A 15,685-nucleotide genomic window follows, 5' to 3' on the forward strand; every position below is an offset into this window, starting at 1 on the left:
TCTAAGTCTGTGTGTTCCTTTCACAGCTGGGGGAGTCTGAACAACACTCATGGCTTTTGTTTAGAATATTTCTCATTCCCGAGTCCTGACACTGATATGAAGTTTGAGGAGTACTTTCTCCGGAAAGTTGGGTCCGGAGAGCGGAATCATGAACTGTGGTTGACCTCTTTCTTCTATCATCCCTCAGACCCTCATGAACGCTCACGTCCCACGTCGGCACACTCAGGTGAAGGAATGGGACATATTAACAAACTGTCGTATCACAGATTCTCCAAGCAGCAGGTCGTTCGCACCTACATCCCCATAGTTGCCACGGGAACAAACAGCAGCCGCAACAACAACAACATGAGGCGATATCGACCGTGTCAGGTTTGCAGCTGTCTTGTCCGTCTTTGGAGCAAGTTGTGAGAGCGAAAGGCCCAAACTGTCAGCCAAGAAATGGCGGTTAACCCCCCCCCCCCCCCCCCCCCCCCCCAACCCCCCAACCCCCCCAATATGATCCTGCATGGCTCTGGTACAAAAAAGTGGCTTAGCGCACAGCATGGGAACAGGGCGATAGATAAATGTGACAAAAGAAAGATGGAGGCGAGCCAAGTGGATGGAGGAGGAGAGATGAAAGAGGTTTGTGTGTGATGAAGTTCAGATGGCTCACAACTAAAGGAGACCAGAGGGGGAATATTCCCATGACCTGCCGGATACTGTGGACTTACAGTACAGTACGGAGGAAAACATGCATAGTCATAATGCTTTCTTGGAAAACAATAACGATTAATAGATTAGCTGTTCTACATGGTTGAAGAACATTTAAGGGCAAATGCACTCCATCTTAAGTTATTCTGTAAATCAGAAGTCAAATTTGAATCCACATATACCATGAATTACAGCCACATTTGGAGAAAATCAAAAGGAAATAATGTGTTTTTCCACAAGTTAAGGCTTCATGTATGTGATGATTTGTGGATCTGTTTCCATTGCACTCTTTTCTTTTCATTGATACACCAACTTTTCCATCTCATCCCAGCTTAAAAAGTTGTTTTGCATTATCATCCAAACCTCTGGTGTTTCCATTCAGGTGTTTGAAAGAAAAGACAAAAGACGTAACAAGTGACTCCTCAAAACCTTTTCTGTTGTATTATTAAATTCTGGTTCGAGTTCAAATTGTTGGAAGGTTAGACAGATCCCACCGTCAGTCCCTTAGTAGTATGGAGGTTTATGTAGGGAAAATGTGGTCATGCCAAATAAGTTTTAGCACCACTAATTTAATCCTAAAGCAAACACAAACCAGACCTAACCGAAGACTTTAGAGAAAAACCTCACAGCCAACAACACACCACAGCTTCCTCACAACATTAGACAATAGCTCCGACTGTTATAGACGCCCAGGTCATCCCAGTCCAGGCCAGCTGCACTGTAAAACCATGAATCCCCATGACAAACGTACGATTCTGTGGTGATCCATCGGAATTTATCATAGCAAAGAAAGAAAGAAAGAAGGCAGGTGAAGACAGAGAACGAAAGAGATGGACAGAGGGAAGGGATTAGAGAGAGAGAGAGAGAGAGAGAGAGAGAAAATGACAAGGAATGTTTTTAAAAAGATCACGTCACATGCACTGCTGACATGGCAGAGCGTCCCTCCTTCCCTGAGCGGGGCCCTCCCTGTTCAAACAGTCAAAGGCTGAATTGGAACAGAGATGGTAAAATACTGCCTCCCCCAGTTGAAGCCAGTGTTCACGTGCTTGGGGACAAGACAAAGACAATAACGGACGGAGGGGAGGAAGAGAGTCCGTGGGCTGGGGACAAAGGAGGAACCAACAACGATTTATTGAACCATGTCAGACTTTACACACGCTGCCTCTTTAAAAAGAAAACTCACATTGGAGCACTTTAAGTCTTGGCACACGTCCACAGGTGAAGAACATGGCTCGGGGGTTTTGGATGAGAAGTTACCATTACAACGTGTGAACAGACCTTTAGAAGTATAGAATAAAAGTCATATGATGTCAAAACCAAATCCAAACCCAATTACGGCCTATTCCAGTCAAACATAATGTGCAGGGGTGGGTTTTTTTTTATTCCTTGTACTTTGAACATTGGACTCCCAACAGCACAATACATTTCTTTCGCAGCCCCACAACTTTATGAGGTCTCCAAGGCTCATTTCCACCAGTACGACGGCTCACAGAGGATTTGAGTTCAGTCGAGGATTACGGCCAGACTTCGTCTACGGAGGGTCTTAGTCTCTCAGCACTAAACAAGAGCCTTCCACCCTCCACCATTCGACAGGACACATTCACTTCTTACTCTAATTCAAATGCCTTCAGGGCCGATTATAAAACTTCAGGTTAAAGTGAAAATAGACAACCTTTTGTCTTTAAGTTGTCATTTTAATGGTAAAACTGATCGCACAGTGTGATGACAACAGAAAAAGGACTAACTGAGTCACCCACCGTGTGGCCAAAACAAGGACGAGCATAGCGTTCTCCCAGTATCTGTCCGCAGTGATGGAAAAAACTATCCTGTTTCCATCAGTTAATAACGTAACCAGCCTAACGCATGCTCAACTCGTGGTTATTTGTTGAAATTTGTATTTTTCTGCTTGCTTTCTGCTTTGGACAGTAGCCAGGCTGCTGGCATTGAGCCATGACGCCAACGCTGCCGCTAGTTACCGCCAGGAGCCAGCAAACCAAGTGGGAGCTTCAGTGCACACACTTCTTCCTTCGCCTCCGTTCTCTCCAAAGCGCCGTTGACGAAAAGGACCTGCGTCCTCACTGGCATCGCGCTACTGCAGCGTCTTTTTACGACAGTGGCCAAACCGTAATGCCACCGGGGACCACTAGGGGCACCAAATTTGTCTGCTGCCTCTTTAACGGTAGCTTCATGGCAGTGCGACCAGGGGTCAGGGTAAACTCTAAATACTACAGCCAGGAGATGGCCTCCTGATGTCCAGAAGTTACTGCAACACTTCATCCTTGCGCAAAACCCTCAACAGGTCATTTTTTACTGCTCAGCAAACAAGATATCCAGTGTTATTTGGTGCGACGACATGAGATTCCTTCAGACGAATCCAGGCCAGCCGTTTCCTCAGCAGCTGGTGAACAGCCACGACATTGGTATCCCTTAATACTCTGAGGATGCAATCCTGATGCTCTTGCCGATTCCTTCCGGTGCCACCATAACGGCAAACTTTCCACCTGTATGCAAAACTAAAGAGTGCAGTGTGTTGCGTGTTCCTCCGAGCTCCCCTCTGGCACCACGCTCAGGCTTCAGTGTCCCATTCTGTTCTACTTTCTCTTCAGCCGGCCGGAGAGGGGAGACACACCAACTCCAAAAGGCTCTTTGTCCCCCAGAGTCAGAAAACACACTTGCCCTCTTTCCTCCCTTTGTCCGTCTACCTCCTACATGCACTCAGCATGAGCGCGAGTCTTTCCCCTGTCTGCAGCTCTCGACAAAGCTTCGTCTCTGTCTCCCCCGGCCCACACAGCAGAATGCCACAGAGGCACGCCGTGAACCTCTGCATCGCTCTGGCTCGTTCATTTGCTGGAAAACCCGCTCGCCTCCGTCTCGATCCTCTTTTCTTTTCTATCGGTCACTTCCTCGTCAGCACAATCTCCGTCCCTCTCTCGAATTGGTGACCTCACCCAACACCCACATCACAGTGACGCCATCAGGCGGCAGCTGCAGTCAAGGCCACAGAGCAACGTGTTGGTGGAGAGGACAATTGATACGGACGCTGTGTCTGGGACAACAGGGTGCGACTGCTGAGGGGAAACTTCTGGAAGCGATCAAACCACCCCCAAGTCTTATCTCGGGCACTTCATTTTCCAAAATCTGCATCTGTTAAATTGAATCTGTATCAGTATCAACTGAAGGAACTCGTGTTGTTTGGGAAATGAAAGCGGTGTGACTTCTCAAGGCCTCCGTGAAGTCTCGACAAGGCCACCAAAGCAGTGACAAACACGTGACAAGGCTTTGTTTTCCTCCGCCAATGTCTCGGCCACCTCTTTTCCTCGTCCCAGATTTCATCAGATTCTGTTCTTTTCTTTGAACAACGAGAGCAGGACAGAGTTGGTTCAGGAAAACAGAGCTTCCAGATGTAATTGGCAAATCGCCCTCGCGTGGAAGGCCAGGGATGCTGAGCAGCGGTGAATTGAAATCTGTGATGTTCGTGTTTCAGGGAGTCGAGTGAGGAGCTGATCACCGCGGCAAAAATAAACTGGGCTCGAAGGTCAGCAGTGCAGTAGACTATTTATCCGGGCAGCCCTGTGAGGAAGGTGGTCGAGAGCCTCTGGTAACGGCTCCAGATTAGATTTCGAGTGGTTTGGGAGGTTTACAGCTCTGCAGTGGGGCCGAGTGGCTACAGGGCTTCAGATGTCACGTTTTGAAATGTGGTCGTCTAAGTTACATGAAACACACGGACTTCTGAACTCATTCTTTAAGTCATAGCATATTTGCTGAGTGATTAAGATGATATGATATTTGCTATGCGGTATGCCGTTCTCGAAAGAGGACAGGCTGCCATCTAATGGACATTGTGTAAAGTAAATTTACTGTATACGATGACAAAGACTTTGGGATGTCTTTACAAAATCTGGTAAACTGTAACATACAGAATGGGTTTTGTTAGTAAGGCAGACGTGTGTCAACGTTTGTGATAGTAAACTAGAAAATGATCAATTTTCTAACAATGTTCAGCAGCGTGTGTGTGTGTGTGTTCTCAGAGATGCTGGTGCAGCCACAGCACTGTGTTGAGGAAGCAGTCGGCCTGTGTGTCCACTCTGGACAGTGAATGTCCGTCCTCTGCAAACCACAGCAGCCTAGAAGGACAAACAGAACAGTTGGCAGAAATAAGGTCCACATTAATCACAATTATTAGTCTTAATGCTATGATGTATTATATGTTTTTTGATATACAGGCGGTAGGCAAAGCAACAGGACTACTGGAGTAGAATTGAAACCTCTGCAGTCGGGTTCTTATGTTGGACTGTCGGGACTTGTACGTTTGGTGTATCTGTTGTACCTGACGGGTGAAGCTCTGCTCTTCAGGGCTTTGTACAGCTCCAGACCCTGGTGGGGAGACACTCGTCTGTCTCTGCCTCCCAGCATCAGCAGCACTGGGGCCTTGATCTGCACAAAAAATAGACAGATTCTGTTGTGTCCAAATGTATAGTGACACATACAAGAACAGTTTCTCTATGGAACTGACTCCTGGTCTTCACTTCACTGTTAAAACTCATTGCAGTGGCTTGGTCTATAAAAAGGTCCGGTGTCCGGCTAATTCAGCTCAAAATATTCAAGTGTACAAAAAGAATATCAAACTCGTAAGGGACAGATTTCTATGGAATTTATGGAGAAACATTGGATCCTTATGACCTCCTGGCTTTTTGTCCTCTAGCACCACCTGCAGGACAGACGACACCACAGCTGATGCGGCCGTAGGACCAGGGAGAGGAACCATTTCCCTATGAAGGGCAATTTACATTTTAAGAACATCCTTCTCGGGGCCACACTAAATTACTGAACACAAGTCTTGAGTAGAACCATGTCTTTGAAAAAGTCAGTTTTGAAACTTCTCAAACAGAGATGCAAACTCTCATCAGAGTGGGAAAATCCTCAGGACGTACATACAGTTAGAGCTCAACTAGAGGGAAGTTGTTGTACTTCGTTGAGAGCTTCTTTTTTTTTAGCTATGCAGCTCCATGATTTCATGTCAGGCACATTAAAAGTAGCAAACAAATAATTTGAATTCCTTTTGTTTATTTTTCATGACCGAACCTGACGGACCCTGAGGGTGTTTTGAAAACTCTCCAACATGTTCAGATATCATTGCAGGCTTTAATACCTGCCAAGAAGAATATGCACAGTGTTTGCACACAATGCGCAATTTTACTTTGTCCCGTTCCTTCACAAATGTTCTTTCTGAATGAGGTTTCAGCTTTTTAGTTGTCAGACGACATTGAATTGAATGATGTTTTGAGCGTCAACTTTATCCATGAGCCTTTGTTCTTGCAACACATCCAGTCAAGCGGCATGTTTACAGCTGTGGTGATGCTGGAATTTTGGTAGGTTTGAAAGGTTTGATCTGCTTTTCTTTTTTTTTGCCATGCTGCTCGTCAGTGATGACACATTACAGCTATGTTTGTGTTTCCTTCACCCTGACCGTGACCTGACAGGCAGAGAGCCAGACTGGAGCAGCCTGAGGCACATGTTAGTCCACTGCTTTAGATCTTGGGAAAGAAATAATTGCTGCTTTTTGTATTTCTAAATCACTTTTTTGAATGGATTTTCTCACAGGCTTGATCAAAAAGTCTTGTGGACCGCATATGACCCAGAGGCCGACGTTCCCCTGCTGTAACAATAGATCAGCTTTCAAAGATTGGCCTGAGAGTATATGCTGGATGTGTGTACATTATGATTTTAAGTCTGTATTTAAAGTGAGCATGTGTCTGACCTGAGCAGCATGTGTGATGGGCGACTTCTCCAACATAACAGCCAGGGCTTCGGCGGTGGGTATCCGGTCGTACGAGTACTGAAGGCCGACACTGGTGTAGCGCCTTGATGCAGGAGAAGAAGAAGAAGAAGAAGAAGAAGAAGATTCAAACCCAAAAGTGGTCTGAACAATGAACAGTGGAGATAAAGCTTGTGTGCATCGTGTGTAGAGGAGCTGTGGGGTGTAAGCATGTCTCACCAGTCCACTATGTCACTGGTTCCCAGTAAGGTTGCAGCATTGATGACGGGGTTCCTGGCTGCACACGCTCTGTAGAAATCTGGGTACTGACCAACCAGGTGACAGGACAGGAAACCCCCATGAGAACCGCCAATCACGGCCAAGCGTTTGGAGTCAAGGGTAAGGTCGCTCTGCAGCGCAGTGAGCACGGCCCTCTGTGAAAAAAAGACAGTGTGTCACAGAGATCAAATCATTTACAGGTTGATCCTGATGAAGGAGGAACACAGTGCTGACTGGAAAAAGGCTGCCAACCTTCTACTTTGTCCTTTTCCCGCCAGATTATAAAGAGGAAGAGCCCGTACCTGAACGTCTTTTACATCCTGGCTTCCAATTTGACCAATCAGGGACAAAATGCTGTCCTGACCAAACCCTGTGGATCCCCGGTAGTTAACTAGATAGAGAGACGCATGACAGGGAGACAAAGGGAAGACAGATGACTCATGATGAGGCATGAACACTCAAGGCTTTGATCATGTGAATTTAAGAGCTTTACTCTTTACCTTTTTTCTTTAAAAAGGCGGATTGGTTTAATCTGTTCTTGAATATATTCTATTTTATAATTAATATAGTAAATAAAAAGTGAAAGAAAATTCACATTGATGTTATGATTTAAGGCAAATTAATGAGTCGTCGCTATGCAGCTCCAGGTTATAGCTCCATGTTTAACAGACAGACATGAGATTGGTATCAATGTTCTCATCCAACTCCCAGCAACAACAAAAAAATAGACATGTTTCCCAGAATGCTAAACTCATTTTTTAAGTGTGTGTGTGTGTGTGTGTGTGTGTGTGTGTGTGTGTGTGTGTGTGTGTGTGTGTGTGTGTATCTGAGAGTAAGAGAGGGATCTCACCCATGAGCACAGCAAAGCCGAGTTTAGCCAGTCCAGCTGTGGTTGCGTTCCACTCTGCAGGGAACTGGGAGTGAGGGCCACCTGGGAGAGCAAACACACAAAAGCAAAACTGTGATATAACATAGTCTGTTTTTAATATGTTTCCATCAAGTCAGCAGAAATACAAAAAAAAAAAAAAAAGTGGACACGAACCATGGATGAAGACGACCAGAGGTAAACTGGCGTCATGGACGGGGTGAGTCGGTTTGACCAGGACTGCACCAAAGTCCAGAGCAGCTGATGTAAGAGAGAGAGACAGTTAGAGCTGAGGACATCAGCTTGTCATCAGAACAAGTCTTAGTATTGTAGAAGCTCACAGTAATCTGTGTTTTCCTCCTCAGGTGGAGGTGAAATATCAAGAATGGTCCAATGGAAGTCAAAGGTCAGGACGGGCTGCTGCAGGGTTCGCCAGGTCACAGCTTCACCTGCTGAGGGCAGGAAACCCACCCTCTGCACACACACACACACACACACCATATCGTTAAAAAACATTATTTATATACATTGTGTGTGTGTGTGTGTGTGTGTGTGTGTGTGTATGTGTGTGTGTGTGTGTGTGTGTGTGTATGTGTGTGTGTGTGTGTGTGTGTGTGTGTGTGTTTGTGTGTGTGCGTGTGCATGTGGGTGCTGTCTGACCAGAGTGGGTGGTGTATTGGGGCTGGAGCAGCAGACGACCATCAGGTCCCTCTGGACTGTCAGCAGCTTCCAGCTGCCATATACTCTGGGAACATCAGAGAGACCTGCAGATGGCGGACAGGGAGCGAAAAATGGAAACAACAGAGACGGTCATAAAGAAAATGAAGGAAATGATAAAGAAAAGAAAGAACACAGGAGCAAAACGATAGAGCAGCAACAATCACAGAGATAAAAGGTCTCAATAAAGTTTTTAAAGGGCTTTAACATGATGTACCCACATTATTTTGCACAGGTGTGGATGATATTATGTCAATCCGCTTTATACCGAAATCACAGATGTAGATGACATGCAGAAGCTTCATTTGAATTATTTTTTTTTAACTTTGATTGTTAAATGAGTCAAATATACATGATTGTAAGTCGCTTTGAACAAAAGCGTCAGCAAAATGAATGAGGGTAAGGCTGCAACTGACGATTATTTTCATAATCGATTAATCTGTCGATTATTTTCTCGATTTAATGGATTCGTTGTTTGGTCCAAAAAATGCCGTTAAATTGTGAAATATGTAGATCATGTTTCCCAAACCCCCAACATGATGTTTTGTTTTGCTCACACACCAAAGATATTCAGTTTACTGTCGTAGAGGAGAAAATACACCGGAAGATATTCACATTTAAGAAGCTGAAATCAGAGAAATTTTCCTTTAAAAGAAACAACAAAAAAACTACTATCGATTATCAAAATAGTTGTCGATAAATTAAGTTATCGATTAACTGTTGCAGCTCTGAGTGTTATGTATTAATAAAAACCAAACAAAGGCTATAACATATAAATTATATTCATGTATGAATCTTTAATATTGAACCACCTCATTACACATTCAAGTGATGTTTCTGCAACTTTTTGACCTTTAGTTTGAACATTTCCAGCAGGATGTTGATGGCGGCACTATGTCTCTTTTCTTGTCCTACCTCTCAGTTCACTCTTGTGCTCCTGATGATGAGGATGAAAAGGTGGAGGAGGAAGGTCAGAGAAAGCAAATGGATAGGGGGGAGGTGGGAGAGGAGGGGAGAGGGGAGCAGGAGGAAGAAGAGGGGGTGGATGGGGAGGCCAACGAGGGGGGGGAGGAGGGGGAAGCAGAGGAGAGTTGGGAGGATGAAAGAGGGGAGTGGGAGGATGAAAGAGAGGAGAGGGAGGAGGAGGGAAAAAAAGAGATGGAGATGTGGACAGAAGAGCGAGAGGAGGAAGAGGAGGAGGAGGAGGAGGAGGAGGAAGAAGCGGTGGAGGGGAGGATGGACTCTTACTATCAGAGAGGGAGGAGACTTTCTTTGATCTTCTGTCGACCACGAAGAGATCCTGAGAGACGAGGAGAGAGTAAAGATGATGTGATGAATCCAAAAGAAGGAAAAATAAACACAAAAGCATATTTCCCAAAATTCCATTAATATATATGGTAAATGGACTGTATTTTTTATAGCGCTTTGCTTGTCATATAGACCACTCAAAGCGCTTTACAAGTCACATTCACCCATTCACACACATCCATACAGCGCTGCTATTCACAACGCCTCTTCCGTCACATTCATACACAGTCATACACTGCCGGAGGAGCCAGAGGCAATTTAGGGTTGAGTGTCTTGCCCCATGACACATCAGCATGGGATCGAGTCGCCAACCTTCAGGTTGGTGGACGAACAACTCTACCTCCTGAGCCACAGGCGCCCTGGAGTGGTCATTACCTTCCAGTTCCTGCGGGCGCTGCTGAACAACACTCTCTGACTGTCTGCAGACCAGCAGCAGGCCGGCAGAGCCTCATAAACACCTGCACACTCACCTGGAAGAGACGCACAAGGACAAAAAGTGTCTGGGAAAGATGTTTCACGTCTGGAAACAGAAGTGTTGGACCAACACTACTGTGCTGTCCCACGAGCCACAACACAAGATATTGTTGTGTGTAACCTACCAGCCTGCGGTCTGTTGACAACATCCAACAGTGTGGACGTCTTCCCGCTCTTCAGGTCCAGCTGTGAAGGGTTAACAGCCACTGTTTAACTCTTGTTAGAAGGAACAAGACACAAAAATACAGACACCCAGACGAGAGAGAGAGAGAGAGAGTGTACCATTTGCAGACTGAGGCACTGATTGTGAGGACCGAACACTTGGCCCTGCAGATAGATCAGCGTGGACCCGTCTGGACTCAACCTCGGACAGGACACCGACAGGTCGTACCCTGACAGACACTCTGGTTCGGAGCGATGGGGACATACAGGGAATCAGATTCCATGAATGAGCGTAATTAATTGACGAAGGGGACAAACTAAAGCAAAACACTCACCACAGTATCCGTCCAGGTCCAGCTTGAATAACGCCGACCTGAAACACAGTGTGAAGAGAATGAGACTCTATATAGAGACTAAACGTTTTGATTCAGCATGAATGATAACAAATAGATAATAACTATTGTAGTGTAATTTTTTTCAGGGTTTTTTTGTCAAAACACAGAAAACAAAGCACCTGCTGCATCTAACCTGCGATTGGAGCAGAACTTCAGTCCGAGTCTGAAAGGTTCATGGCACCAACCGACGAACAACACCGACTGACTCCCAGGAGCCCACAGAGCCTGGAGAGACACACACGCACACACACACACCAACACACATTAACAACAGGAAAGACATTCACAAGTAGCAGGGACACAGAGCCAAGAGCTCATCCAGCTGTTCGTTTTTATCGGAATTACTTAAGACATCGAATCATTTCATCTGCTTTTCTACTTCAAAACAAACAGACACTGGGATATTGAGCAAACTTACAGTCCCCAAAAATATATATATATATATATATTCTACATCCTGCTGGCTCAGATTGATTTTGTCGATGACGTTCTCCGCCCGCCTCACCTGTCCAGGTGAGATGTCGGGCAGCACGCCCTGCAGCACAGCGACCGTGCCGCTCTGCAGGTTCACAACACAAATCACCGGGATGCTCTTGTTGGTCAGAGCCTCGCCCCAGTCCTCACAGTACACACTCCTGTCCTGTTCAGGCACAATGACAGCCAGGAGAGAAGGACAGGACATTTACACATTGACTCTTTCTTATACAAAAAGTTCTACACTTCTGTTGGACTCACTGTACACTCTGCTTAATATTATCTCAAATCATAGCCGTCATTTGCGTCATCATTTCCATCATATTTGTGTGTGTGTGCGCGCAAAATACCTTCCCATTGGCAGATTCATGTTTTCCTATTGATGTGTTCTTGCTCCTCTCTGCCACATACAGCAGTTTGTTCTCACACTCTGACCATGACAGACACCCAAACTGAGCTGGACGGACACACACACACACACACACACACACACACACACACACACACACACACACACACACACACACACACACACACACACACACACACACACACACACACACACACACACACACACACACACACACAAATAATTGAATGTAATTATACACACACACATGAACATGAACCCACAACAATATGAGGGCTAAAAACAGATCATATACAAAAACACTTCTCACCATCGTCATATACTCGGCCATGTTTGTTGAGGGCAGTCAGGTTGAGGCACTTCCTGAGGCCGTTGCAGTCCCATATCTGAGCAGCAGCAACCACAAACAACAACAGTCAGTCAAAAAACACCAGTCTAACAGGGAATGTTACTGAACCCCCTTTTTTCACCTCAAGGAGCTGGTGGCCACCGGTCTCCCTGACAACTGCCCTCTGACCTCGAATGGGAGAGCGTCCACTGAGCAACCTGAGCAGCGGAGAGAAATAAGAGCTCCGGTTTTGATTCAGCAAAATGTGTAAGACAACAGCTCTCTGAAAAGTGGTGTTTCACCGTCCTCTCTGGTTAAAAGTTTGACCTCTGCGACACCTTTCACCACACACAACAGTGACGTCACTGTGCACTGTGGGATACACCGCGACATCGCTGCAGCAACGCCAGGAGTTAAACCACTTGAGGTCCGCAAACAGAAGCTCTTTTAGCTGCCGTCCAATTCGCCTTTGATCTCAAAACTTTTACTTTTTCTCACCCAGATTTGAAACTGTCCCTGCGTTTGTTTGAATTAGGAGACAACTCACTCTCCCGACGCTGGTGCACAGGACCCTGGAGGGAGGACGGTCCTGATGCGCCTGTGGTCGTCGGCGTCTGCGATCACAGTCCACTGCTGAGAGTAGCGAAGTCTGGAGCCTCGGACCAGGTCGCTCTGACTCCACTCTGGTAGACAGAGAAATTGTAGACACACAATGCATCTTGAACAACATGTACTGTATACATCTAATGGGGATTTTGGCAAGAAAACACCTTGTTATCTGTCTGGACGGTATAATTTGAGAGATACGGGTCAATCACAGAGAGATTAGATATCTATCAGTGTACAGAGTGGGTTGGCAGGTATGCAAAAAAGAAACTGCAATTGCATTTAAGATATTACTAGAAAAACAAAATTTGAAATGTAATATCGTCTTTGATTATTACATTCATTGTTTTAGCTTTAAAATATCTGACCTTTGTAATCACCTTACCAACTCTTTGACAAACTTAACCTATGCTTTGGAAAAGTATATTTTTCATGTCTTGTGCTTATGTTAAAAAAAATTGCCCAGCATATCATAATTCGACTGTTCTCAAATCCTCAAATATTGATATTGTTAGTCAGCATCTGGCTCTAATTCTAATGTGTCAAATAATACAAATCTGTTTTATTTTAAATCTGTTGAAGAATGCGGGACATTTAAACAAACCGTTACAGTTGAATCGTGGTAACATGTGGTGTTATGAGCGGGACGTGCGTGTCTGTCCCCACCTCCCCTGAAATCCCAATCCACTGCCACTGCACAACAGACAGGGTGGGTGGTATTCTCAGAGGGAGACAGATGGCCGGACTTTGTAACCCTTGTTAAACCTCTAGGACATGATCACTGGTGTCAGTAGCAAAGCGCCTTTTGAGGTCACCGATACTCGGCAGAGAGATTGTTTTCAGGCTGGCCGTTTGGAATCTCTTCCAACGTTCTGTGAGATTCACCTGTGGATCCTAGTTAAAGTGCCGATGAGAGGAGAATCAGGAGGACGGTGCTGATAGAAGGTCGTGTAGATCCACCGTCATGAAATTTACCTAACTCTCTTTCTGGTCCCCGGAACAAGATTTCCGACGATTCACAAATTTTCTTACTGTTCAAAAGTTTCAGGTCGAGTTTCAAACTTTCAAAACAATCTGGAGAAATTCACAGAGTCTATTCACATTCCCCACACGGGGACGCTGAACACTCTTGTTCCGCCCTCAGACCAATATGTCAATTTTTCACTCAGCTTAGTAAAATGACATTCAACTTGGACATGAGTCTTTTTTTTTTTCAAACATCTCAACAAAAATCCAGTTATGCTGTGAAACCCATCTTCATCATCAACTGGGGAGCGCGAGGCAAAACACTGGCCAGTGCACATCGATCAATAACTCTCCATTCTTATCATCTACATAACAAAACATATATATATCCCCCGACGCTAGGGCTCAGTCTCCAGTGAGGAAGTTGTCCAACATTGTGATCTTCATGATTTGGATTTTAGTTTCAGTGAGTTTTGAGATTCTTTATCCATAATTTGATGACAATCTTAGTACATCACTTTTCGTATTTTTACGTATTTTTATTCAATCTTCTTTTCTTTTCATCCAAACAGGATTTTAAATTTCTGGCATTTCAGGGTTTCAGTCCAAGATGGTTAGGATTAGACATGGAGGTCAAATGGTCAGGGCCAGGGTCTGGGCCAGGCTCGCGCTCTGTGATGACATCACAGACGTTGATTGGCTGAAGCAGTTGATGTCATACAAACTGTATTATTGTGTGTGTGTGTGTGTGTGTGTGTGTGTGTGTGTGTGTGTGTGTGTGTGTGTTTTAACGGAAGCCCACCTGCGGTCACGGTGTAGACCCTCTGCTCCGGGAGCTGCTCCTCACTCACGTGGGCAGAGAGAGGCGCAGGGAGGCCGCTGACCTCTCCATACACCCCGGTGATCTGTGTGGCCTCCATGCTGCTGTACACACACACACACACACACACACACACACGATCAGACACACACACACGATCACACACACACACACGATCAGAGACACACACACACACGATCAGACACACACACGATCAGACACACACACACGATCAGACACACACACACACACACACACACACGATCAGACACACGCACACGATCAGACACACACACACACACACACACGATCAGACACTCACACACGACCAGACACACACACACGATCAGACACACACACACACACACGATCACACACACACACACACGATCACACACACACACACACACACACGATCAGAAACACACACACACACGATCAGACACACGCACACGATCAGACACACACACACACACGATCAGACACACACACACGATCAGACACACACACACACACACACACACACGATCAGACACTCACACACGACCAGACACACACACACGATCAGACACACACACACACACACACACACGATCAGACACACACACACACACACGATCAGACACACACACACGATCAGACACACACACACGATCAGACACACACACACGACCAGACACACACACACACACACACACACGATCAGACACACACACACACACACGATCAGACACACGCACCTGAACTACCAGTCAGTGCAGGTGACCGGTGGCACTGACTCATGTCCCGGCAGCAGCACGGTGACGGTGTGGGCCGGTTCCGACAGGTGAGGTCCGGTCTACAGCAGGTCGCCTGGTGACCTCCTCCACTCGACCCCGTCAGGGACTTCACCGCCTCCCCGGGACCCGAGTCGACATTTCTCAACGGTGACTTTACCGCGGCAGCGCCTCCATGTTGATCCCGTGAACGGACGATACCACCTCGGTTCAGGGCGGAGGGGTGTGATGGACGAGAGCGGCCTCAAGGGGGCGGCAGAGGACCACTGGGTTTTTTTCTCATAAACTCACTTTATTTGATACATACATTCATACATACAAACAGTAAGAATTCAACTCAATGAAAACACACGATTGTAGATAAGAGACAAATAAACATAGGAAACATACACCAGGGATTAACACAAAAAACAGGAATATAATGTAAGTTAAGTGAAAACATGACATTTGGAGCACGGCACTACAGAATTGACAGCTGCTTTGTTTTTCACCAAAGACATTGAAGCAAGTGGAAAATCCAACCAAATCTAAGATTAGAAACACAGTGATCCAATGGAACTATATATATATTACTAATTTCTAATACATATTAAACTGATTGTACTGCCATCAAATCCTTCCTCCTGAACATTTATTAGTTACCAGCGATATCATCATGAAATGATAGCAGAGGAAAGAAGGAAGAGAAGTTGTTATTGTT

General features: G+C 45.6%; 1 protein-coding gene across 2 annotated transcripts; it reads right to left on the reverse strand.

Moving 5' to 3' along the window:
* Positions 1-1,806: 1,806 nt before the first annotated feature.
* Positions 1,807-15,201, reverse strand: zgc:136971 (S9 family peptidase). Of its 2 annotated transcripts, none has more exons than XM_035646303.2 (22): positions 14,950-15,201; positions 14,192-14,310; positions 12,365-12,500; positions 11,960-12,035; positions 11,800-11,875; positions 11,470-11,576; positions 11,151-11,285; positions 10,779-10,870; positions 10,586-10,623; positions 10,371-10,492; positions 10,214-10,274; positions 9,990-10,084; positions 9,555-9,606; positions 8,250-8,353; positions 7,931-8,063; positions 7,767-7,850; positions 7,575-7,655; positions 7,027-7,115; positions 6,686-6,879; positions 6,449-6,551; positions 5,018-5,124; positions 1,807-4,814 (listed from the first exon to the last, which is right to left on the reverse strand). In XM_035646303.2, exons 2-22 carry the CDS (start codon positions 14,307-14,309, stop codon positions 4,715-4,717), a joined length of 2,103 nt encoding a protein of 700 aa, XP_035502196.2. In that variant the 5' UTR covers position 14,310; positions 14,950-15,201; the 3' UTR covers positions 1,807-4,714. The 2 variants fall into 2 exon arrangements, with proteins under 2 accessions (XP_035502196.2, XP_035502195.2); XM_035646302.2 differs by having other exon boundaries at positions 14,192-14,313.
* Positions 15,202-15,685: the final 484 nt, after the last annotated feature.

Source organism: Scophthalmus maximus, chromosome 3 (assembly GCF_022379125.1).
Source record: "Scophthalmus maximus strain ysfricsl-2021 chromosome 3, ASM2237912v1, whole genome shotgun sequence".
NCBI classification, from domain to species: domain Eukaryota; kingdom Metazoa; phylum Chordata; class Actinopteri; order Pleuronectiformes; family Scophthalmidae; genus Scophthalmus; species Scophthalmus maximus.

What these genes read in the sequence shown, in the direction of transcription:
- zgc:136971 (XM_035646303.2), bottom strand. Translation starts at nt 14,309, where the DNA reads ATGGAGGCCACACAGATCACCGGGGTGTATGGAGAGGTCAGCGGCCTC. An exon ending in CGGCTTTGCTGTGCTCATGG is followed by an intron (nt 7,116 to 7,574) that starts GTGAGATCCCTC and finishes CTCTCTATCTAG; the next exon opens with TTAACTACCGGGGATCCACA. An exon ending in ACCAGTGACATAGTGGACTG is followed by an intron (nt 6,552 to 6,685) that starts GTGAGACATGCT and finishes TCCTGCATCAAG; the next exon opens with GCGCTACACCAGTGTCGGCC.